The 9,817-nt window shown below is 46.3% G+C and overlaps 1 protein-coding gene across 1 annotated transcript; it reads left to right on the top strand.

Annotated features, from left to right (window-relative positions):
• The first annotated feature begins 2,441 nt into the window (after nt 1-2,441).
• Nucleotides 2,442-5,934, top strand: CRIPTO (cripto, EGF-CFC family member). Its single transcript, XM_019724031.3, has 6 exons — nt 2,442-2,710; nt 3,494-3,546; nt 3,631-3,765; nt 4,206-4,320; nt 4,420-4,529; nt 5,761-5,934. Exons 1-6 carry the CDS (start codon nt 2,691-2,693, stop codon nt 5,868-5,870), a joined length of 543 nt encoding a protein of 180 aa, XP_019579590.3. The 5' UTR covers nt 2,442-2,690; the 3' UTR covers nt 5,871-5,934.
• Nucleotides 5,935-9,817: the final 3,883 nt, after the last annotated feature.

The raw sequence follows: 9,817 nt of genomic DNA, 5'->3' as shown, positions 1-9,817 counted from the left end.
AGTATGGCAGGAAGGCTGGCAGCCTTGGGTTGCAGGCTGAACTTGAAGCAGGATCCGGCTGGGACCCCCATAGCAGAGGCCTCGCAATGTCCCCAGCCTCACCTTTCCTTGACCTATAGCTTAACAATACATTATCCCCCTGCGACTTGAGCACAAAATGTCCCGTCCCAGTTCCCTGCTTTAGAAAATTACCTTGAAACTTATGATTAATACCCTTATGCTTATTGATCACAATCTCTATGGTCTAGCATTCTTTCCAGGCTACTCCCATCATTGTTCCTGGGTTGCTGATGCCACTGGAGAGCCAGGCTGCCAGAGGAAAGGCTTCGTGAAGCACAACAGACCCCTGGCCTCTGGAAGAATGCCCAGATTTTCCATTAAATACCCTAAGCCGGTCTGAGAATGTGAAGGCAGTTGTTGAAGGTGTTAACCTTCGGCCTTCCCAGATCGCTAGTGCTCTGACAATCAACGCTTATGCTAAATAGCCCAACTCCTGTGGCAGTCTGTGGGCTGAGTGGCGCAGAAAGCACCAGCCCCAGTCTCGGTTGCCCTCCAGTTTCAAACTCACCCCAGCCACGGGACCAGCGCCAGACTGGGGCCTCAGTTGCTTCTTCTGAAATAGGGGAGGTAATTGCCAGAGATCCTGGTGCAGGTTCTAAAACCTCAACAACAGCACCTTTAGATAAGGAAGTGCCAATGCAGGGGTGGTGTTCTGCTGCCAGTTCCTTCCCAGCCACGGTGAAGACATTTAAACCCACAAACGGGCTAAGTCATCTCATCCACAGAGTGAGACTAATAACGCCCACGCTACTTCACTACTTGGATTTATAAGGACCGCAGCCCAGGGTGCTCTACCAAGTACTTTGTGTTCTTCAAGCTCCCTTGCAGCTCTGAGGGTTGAGAGGGTAGCTTTCTCCTCCTATACACCGCCCTCTTTCACATCCGGCATCCAGAGCTTCAGGCCAAGTTCCCGGGGCCCCTTTGTAAGTCAGTCAGGATGCCACTGGGAGGGAGCATTTACGCAGCTGAAAGACCACACAGGGAATTCAAGCGCTGGAAATTAAGTGGCCAGTTGCTGCAGATTTGGAAATGCTGCTAGCTATAAGTAAATGGGGGGCATCCCACCATTACTCTGTTGGGACCCTACTCCCCAAGTAAAATATTTTTACGTTTCACTCTGCCAACACGCTGGTGGAGAAGCAAATACTGGCCCTTCTCCGCACCGGTGCACCCGGCGCAATCACACAGGTAGACACTGACGCTAAAATAGCCTCCGTGCGGCCGATTCCTTCTGCCGCGTTAGAAATATAATGAACAGAGATGAGTAAAAACAGAAAGAACTACATAAAAGCTTCACACGTGTGTTTGGCAATATTTGGTAAACTCCGGGCTTTTACTTTAGAACTTAGAATTAAATTATATTTAGGAACTACTCGTGACTTTGGACGTATTTAGTAACGAATTAAATAATCTTGAGCTCCGAGATGTTACTTGAGTGGGCGCGCCTCTGCACCTGCGGCGTGACCGCCAAGTAAACGCGTTGAGGGTAACACAGGACACCTCTGAATCTGGGGTTAATTCCGGTGTCGTGGGGGCAGGGCGCCGAGGGGTTGAAAGAGGCCGCCCTGCGGGCGCTGGGACACTGGAAAAACTCCCAGTGAAACCCAGTGGCCAGGCTGAAAGGGCTCCCCATGCCGGACTGCCGTGTTTCTAGAACGTTTTCCTGGAGCAGGCCTTGCACCCTGACTGCAGACCCCCAGTGGCCGCGCCCCAGCCCGGGGTGGGCCAGGGACACGCAGTTCAAGGTCGCACACTCATACCTCGCAGCCGGCCCTCCTGTTGCTCCTTTCCAGCCTCCACTTGCAATTCAGCTCCGCCAGGAAGTTACACGCAGTCACGTGAGGTCAGGAAGCCTTCAGGGAGCCCTCCTGACCCTGAACTTCTACAGCCTTTCCCCTCACACACCTCACTCCCCACAGGCAGAGAGCACACTCTTCTTGTTCACCTGAGGATGCCCGGTGCCGAGCACGGGGCTCAACACACCTTTCTCGAAAAGACAAAGGGAAAGCAAATTTCAAGAAATAAAACCTGGCAATAAAATATCAAACGCCATGAGAGACCCATACCCAGGATTTCCTGATTAAAGTAATTACTTTCCACCACTCCTCCAACCTGGAATCACTAATGGGATAATATAATTGATTTCCCCCCCCCAAGAAAGTAAATCTCATATTTTCAACTTGCAGCTAATAACAGAGACTTTAGACCTGATTAATCTCAGTTTTACAAGACTCCGCCCCACCCATTCTCTCTTTGTTTCGCGCCGTCACCCCTGGAGAGTTTAAGCATTGTAATGGGGTGGGTCTCCCGCCTCCCCGCCCACCTGTGGGGGCATCCCCTCCACCCCAGGGGTTTGTCGTTGAGGAGGGAGTATCCCGGGGAAGGCGAGTGCCTGGCTGAGGATTAGGACGCCGACACTGACGAGCGCTCCAGTTTCTCCGGACGTCCTGGCTCCTGCTTCTTCTAAGACCTGGGAAAAGCACATTTCTCATCCGGGATCTTTTTCTTTTTAAATTCCCATTTCCGTTTCAGGAAATTAACGTTTTCTTTTGGGTGTTTTGGCATGACTGAATTATAGCCACGCTAACATTTTCCCCTTTAAATTGCTAGGGTCTATGGACGGCTAGAAGATGCAGTGCTTCTCTTCCAGGTATGAACCAATCTTGAACTTTTGATTATTAGAGCTTGCCAATTTAGGAAGTAATGTTCTTCACCTCTCTGTTTGATTTCATCCTGCTCAAACCTTGAAAGAGCTGCCGACAGTGCTGCTGTTTTTCCTGAAAGACCTGGGACTTCACACTTGTAGTTACATACAACTTTGTCACTGGTTTTTAAGATTTTTTTCGTCAGGTCAATGGCTCTGCCGATGACTGGTGTTTTTCTACTCTTGTTTAAGAAAAGGTCAATATTACAACCAAGTTAAAAATCTGTTTCTGAGAACATTAGAGGCATAGACAGACTCACAATTTGCAAAACCATTAAGAATAATGGGAATTTTTTTAACCTGAAAATCATTCGAAGGACTGGTTTAAATGAAATAGTTGGTAAAATGTGATTTGTCAATTACACAGAACGTTATACAGTCATTTTAAAGTTCATCTATGAAAACTATGTAAATAAGAAAAATATACGTGAACTAGAAGATAAAAAAATTTGTACTTACTTAAAATTATGTGCATATGACAACAGCCTAAGAAGTAATACACATTGAAAAGAGTTAGATATTAGGTGGCTTTTATTCTCATCATTTTTCTTTGTGTTGTTACATGAATTAGCCATTTCAAAAGAAAGGGAACAGAAAAAAAGAAAGGTGATACTCTAGAATTTCTCCTTAGTGGTCTGTGGTCTTGTCCTTGTGATGGGAAGACCCAGGTATTAACTCAGGGTTTTATTTGCTTTGTTTTACTAGCAATGTCTGATTTCCCCTTCCTAGGGTGATTTTGATCGTGGCCATTTTCAAAGCCTTTGAACTGGGATTAGTTGCTGGTAAGAGGTTTTTGGTTCTTTTGATCACTAGCAATTTTCATGTGGTCTGAACTACAGACTCCATGAGTTGATTTTGTCATTAAGGGTTGGACCACCATGAACTTGCACGGCTGTCACGGGGAGACCTGGCCTTCAGAGATAACAGCCCTCAATCCCAGGAGGAGCGTGCAATTCGTCATCAGTCTTTCCAGTTTGTGCCACACATGAGAATCCAGGATAGTAAGACCTACCGGCTTTAGATTTACAGTGTGGGTGATAGCTCTGTCCGCGCCCTTCATGTGTTTCCTATTTTTGACACTCTTTCACCTGAGAGAGTGGGCACATGATTCTGGAGTTGAGTGGGTGATTAGACAGGTTTCCCTGATGGAGGCGAGACAGGCATTGTGTACTTCACCTACCTGGAAGTACCTGCTTCCCCTTCCAGATGGGTACTCTGGGAACCATCCCTGGCCTTTGCGTGTAAAGGATTTCTCTGCTCAAAGGCACAGGTAGCAAAAGGAACACTAAAAACTGGAGTCTTGTTCTGTGAGGTTTATAATGTTTAGACATCTATAGACACTTTGGGGAGAGTAAGTCCTTGGCACTGTATTAACCTTTGCTAATAGGAACTCGGCTTTTCAATCCCTCTACCCTCTGAGCCACCTCTTCATACATTTCAGGTAAGGAGCTCAACAAAACCTGCTGTCTGAATGGGGGAACCTGCATGCTAGGGTCCTTTTGTGCCTGCCTCCCCTCCTTCTATGGACGGAACTGTGAGCACGATAGGCGCAAAGAGTAAGCCATTGAAAGAGGGGATGGGGTGGAGAAGAGAGGGAAAAAGAAACGGGGGTTTATTTACAATACATATGGATCACCTTATCCGTTCCTTCTCAGGAACTGTGGGTCTGTGCCACATGACACCTGGCTGCCCAAGAAGTGTTCAATGTGTAAATGCTGGCATGGCCAGCTCCACTGCTTCCCTCAGACATTCCTACCCGGTTGTGGTAAGTGGCCAGTCCTCTCTAGCCCTTTCAGGTTAGTTAGTTGCCTGTGGGCGCTTAGTTAATGGGGCCTCTTTTCTCACCTTATGGTTTGTTAGAGACTTGCAGCCAAAGTTCTGCTTGTAAAAACATCAAGGACTCCAGACGGGCTATCACCTCAGTGTCCTTGATATTTATACCCTCAAAATATCACTAGCTGTGCTACCTTTCAGATAGAGAGTTATTTCAAGTCTATTTGACATTTTATAGTATATGAACGTCTATTATGAGAAACAAACAAGGAAAAGCTTTGGCCTCTTAAAACACCAAGAGATGCTTTCTGGTGTACCTTTCCTTAGGGCAGGGAGAACCAGACAATCTCCAGGGGGACAGCTCAGTTAGTACCCAGCCCAACAGCAGGGTGTGGGGGGCACCCAACTCCAATTAATGCCCCTAAATTCCACCAGAGGCTGGACCCCACTCTCGTTCCTTAGGAATTTCTTCATGGGCCCTAAAACGTCCCTGCATAAACCTCCTGGTGCATGGTCTCAGAACCTTTTCAGCTTGTTGATTTTTACTGATTTAAGGAAAACAATGACATGAAGGGCAGGGATCTAGATGAGAACAAGAGGAGAGGTTTCTCTCCCCACCCTGACCTGAGCCAGATTTCTAGGTCCACCCAAGTTCAAAGACCTCTCATAGTCCTCACCCTGCAGATGTTAGAAATTGAAAATGTTCAAGTCATGAAAATAAACGAAAGCAAATGCTTCACTCAAAGTACAAGATGGGGCCCCTGATTCAGGAGGGGATTTTCCATTTGCATCCTCAGTGTCAGGCCCAGGACAGGCGTTTGGTAAGTGTGGGGTGCATGATTGGATAGGTGGGGACCATATTTTCTTCCTGCAACTTGGGACCCAAAACGTGCTGTCTCCTTGTCATCAGAGCCTAACAAGCTCTGCTGCACCCCTGCAATAGATTGAAGGTGTCACTGGCTGGGGTAGGTTACCAGGTGTAAGAGCACATGTCCAGGGAAGAACAAGTTCACAGTAGAGCAGTGGCAACTTTTGTTGAAAGATTTGTTTCAGGAGAGTCTGAATTCCGTGTGGTCAATACTGTTGATCCCATAAGCACGCTGTACTCATCAGATGTTGGGCCCCGACTGGTTTTTGGCTCATGTAGATATGCCACATGTGTGGGCAGCAGGTTCAACTGCTGGAGAGATTTCCTTTAATGACCGAGTGTGCCTACCTTGCAGATGGCCACGTGATGGATGAGCAGCCTACAGCTTCCAGGACTCCAGAACTGGCACCATCTGTACACACCATTCTTACGCTGGCTGGCATCTGCCTTGCTGTACAAAGTTAATATTAATCAACATTTGCATGTAACATTTGCTAATGAACTATATAAAGACTTTCATTCTAATGTCCTAACTGAGAGATGATCGTTTGGTAGTTGCCTTGAAATAGTGACTAGATTTCCATAATGGTCTCTAACATTTCCTTAAAGTACAGGCAGACCTCAGAGATGCTGCAGATTTGGTTCCAGACCACCGCAATAAAGTGAGCGTCGCAGTAAATTGAGGCACACATGTTTTGGTTTTGCAGTGCATATAAAAGTTGTATTTACACTATATTGTAGTCTATTAAGTGTGCAATAGCATTACATCTTAAAAAACAATGTACATACCTTAATTTGAAAAATAGTTTATTGTTAAAAATTGCTAACCATCATCTGGGCTTTCAGTGAGTTATCTTTTTGCAGGTAGAGGGTCTTGCCTTCCAATTTGTAAAAAAAAACAAAAACGCAGTATCTGTGAAGTGAAATAAAGCGCAGTAAATGAGGTTTGCCTATACCAACTACTTTTGTTCTGCCCTGCCCTCTCCAAAAAACTACTTAAAAAAGCAAAATACTCAGCCATGTCTGCATTGTGCCCAAGTCCTATTTCTTGATATATGTAACTCTACCAAGGGCTCCTTATTATATTTTCCTTTAAACAATTGAATTTTATCTTCAGATTATTAAAAGCTAATCCTGATGTGGAATTGAGGATAAAGCTTTGAGTGGATCAAAATCAGTTAAGACCGTATGTTGAAAAGGAAGCATCTGTAAAGGGAGCAAATGAGAGGGGAGGGGTCAGATACTGGGGGAACGGACATGGGCATGTGTGTGCCAGGGAGACTAGGAAGGAAACGGGAGAGAGACTGGACACAATGAAATTAATTATTTGGTTGATGATTAGAAGGGCACAGAGAAGCAAGTTAAAAAGTAAAGTTGAAGGACAAGTTTCTATCATCTATAGAAAGCTATAAAAGACAAGGACACCCCTTTTTTCCTCAAGGTATTACAAAGAGAATAGTCTCCTTGGAAAAAAACTGTATCTAAATTTCCCCAATAAGAGTGCTTCATCAGCTATGTTTTCGCCATACTATGCAATTATTTTAACTTGTAAAAGAGAAAAGTTATCTCAATATATTTAGTTGTGAACCAGGTGATACAACTGTATTGTAAAGCTCGTTTTTTAAATGTGTTGTGTATATGTGTATGGTCAGTAAAAATGGGGAATATACTGACCCAAATGTGAACCGTGGTTATTTCTGGGTGATGCCCTGACTGGTGCTTGGTGGTGGTGCATTTTTTACCCTCTGTGCACTTTTGTGTTTTCCATGGCGAGGGTGTATGACATCTGTTTTCTCCTATGAAACTGAAGAAACGAAAAGCCAGGAGTTCAAGGCAGTGCCTAGCGTCGGTTCTGGTTTCAGTGTGTGTGCTCCACTGCAAGGGCCAAGATTTGCTCCCATTACTGAGACACTGTTTAATCCACAGTTCGTGTTTTTCAAAACTAATGCCCTACAGATATAAAATTCCAAATAGTGGGATTTTTTTTGTGTGTTTTTTTTTTTGCAATGCCCAATGGACAGAAGGTGAAATGGGATAAGTGGGAACAGTGAGGGCTAACCCCAAGAGCTCAGAGTGGGGAGGTGAGCGTCCAAGTCCAGCTGGACCTAGGAGAGGCCTGGGCCAGGCACAAGTGAGGAGTAATGAAGGCCACTGGACCCTGAGCCTGGGGAGCAGTGCCCGTCTGGCCTCTGCTCTCCAGAGCATAGTGACTTCAGGTAATGCCGGAGCTCCTGCTTTCAACTGCAAGGGCAAGGTCAGAAGACCTGGCCTGCAGGGCATGCATGAGAATGAGCAGAAATGGGTGGAAGCGCCTTGCTCAGCAGAGGTCCTTGGTAAATCAGCTGTCATTATCTTCATCTTCAGTGCACAGAAAACCAGTCTTTCACAGGCAAATGCCAAGCATAAAATTTGTGGTATCACAAATATAGAACCAGGCGTACTGCCAAGGAGGCATTCAGTCACCAAGGGGCCAGGCAATGGTGACTGGATTAGAATTTTCAGTGTGTACTGCCTTGTATGGAAACTTTGTTAACAAGGTAAGACACTGAATAATTGTGGGGCTCTGTGGAGAAAACCCAGGGGCTCTGTAACCGTCGGCAGATGCTAATTCTCTAGATCTCACTTTCCTTGACTCTACAATGGGGGGATGCTATCAACACCCATAGTCAAAGGATCCTTGTGGGGATGACACAAGAGCATGCAGGGGTCTTGCTGGACCGAGTCCACCTCAGGGTAAGGGCCAGCCACAACAGGCCTGCCCAGTAGCTGAGCAAAATATTTCCCTGGGGGCTGGGTGGGGCGTGCAAGACAGCTCTGCCATGTGGTCTGGTGGTGTGAGTTTGGGTGGTTGTCCTGGCTCCTGGCCACCTATGTGTCAGACGAGGAACACATGCCTCATTCAGAGTTGGGACCGGGGACAGTGCACGGCATGGACTCTGTGCTCTGCAATGCCCAGGATCCGCCTCCAGCGGCAAGAAACGGGGTGGCAGGAAGCCCTGACTCAGAATCAGAAAACGCGTCCTGTCCTCTCTGTTCTTCCCTGGCCATGAGGCACTGGCCCTTCACGTCACTTCTCAAATTCTTACCAATGAATCAAGACAGGCCAACACGCTGGCTCCAAACTCCCTGTGGCTCGTACTTTTTGCATTTCTTGAAGCATTTGGAGCTAAGTGCAAGACAGTTTTTGACTCATAGCCTAAGACCCGAAAGCCACCGCCATCCCTGAGTGACTGCTGCATACTTTTCTCAAACCCTCTCCCTGAGTTCCTGCATCTGACAGCATTTTCTTACTGCTTCTCACCATCCTTTTTCTGACTGTTTCCTTCCTGACTTCTTTGGCTGCTTACTTTTCTATTTGGTGTGCTTTTCCCAAACTCATATTATCTCCTTCATGGCCCCAACTTCTCTCACTGGAATTTTCCATCTATATTACACTTTCCCCCCTCTTTTTCAGAATGTGATCAAGATGTTGGTCTCGCCCCCGGAACGCAGTGTCTCGGCTCTCCAACCGCCCCTCACTCAGAGCACCTGGCCTTAGGACTGATGTATGACCACATTCTAGACTTCTCTGACTCCATGCCAACTCCATTAAGACGTGTCATAAAATATGAACTAGAAGGGAGTCTGCTGGCAAGTGGATTTTATGGTTTCCTTTTCCTCTGTGGTCAAGTTCTCCCAGTCACTTTTGGGTACCTGTGGGCTTGCTGAACATGAGCTGGCCAACTGTGCTGTGGGGATAGAGGACGCACCCTGGGTGTGAAGACCAGGAACTGCTGTCCTCCCGGTGAGGCCCGGGAGCAAGTCAGCCCACCAGTGCAGGCCCCTCCAGTTCCCCTCTGGGCAGTGGCTGGTCTGTCTCTTTTAAGGAAGAGACGGGATCTGGCCAGCCTTGCCCTCAGCGAGCCTTCCCCTCCACTTCTGGCCATTTACATTTAAAAAGCCACATGTCTTATTTCCACATATGTTTGCATGTATGCCTAGTAAAATGACTGGGACACACACTAAACCTGGGAATGGTTGTAGCTGAACAGGAAAGCAGGACTAGGTTGACGAGAGAGGATGTGGTGGTGAAGGGGAACGTTCATGTCTAATTCTAGGTGTCTCTGTGTTGTTTCAACTTTTTACACACACACACACACACACACACACACACAGCACTCATATATTACTTATTGTAAAAATAAAGCAACTCATTAAATGAAACCCAATACATTAACATAACAGTATAGGTTTTTAGATTGACATTTCCACAAAAAGACTGAGAGCACCTGTTTGCCTGTGTCATTTCAGCATAGGGTCTTAGCCCCTTTTTAATCTTCAGCAAATACATTAACCTCGTGTTTCATTATTATTGTCATTAGCAATATATGAAAATGAAGTTGAGCATCTTTCTGTATGTTTATTGACCACCT

Source organism: Rhinolophus sinicus, chromosome 5 (genome assembly GCF_057876585.1).
Source record: "Rhinolophus sinicus isolate RSI-liver-muscle chromosome 5, RSI-T2T, whole genome shotgun sequence".
Classification (NCBI taxonomy): Eukaryota; Metazoa; Chordata; class Mammalia; order Chiroptera; family Rhinolophidae; genus Rhinolophus; species Rhinolophus sinicus.
The sequence above is the reverse complement of the archived record's forward strand: the minus strand, read 5'-3'. Positions and strand labels throughout refer to the sequence as shown.

Bases quoted from the DNA above. Each gene is read 5' to 3' on its own strand.
- CRIPTO (XM_019724031.3), top strand. From the start codon at position 2,691: ATGCAGTGCTTCTCTTCCAG. The intron at 2,711-3,493 runs GTATGAACCAAT...TCCCCTTCCTAG, and splicing joins ATGCAGTGCTTCTCTTCCAG to GGTGATTTTGATCGTGGCCA. The intron at 3,547-3,630 runs GTAAGAGGTTTT...TTTGTCATTAAG, and splicing joins TGAACTGGGATTAGTTGCTG to GGTTGGACCACCATGAACTT.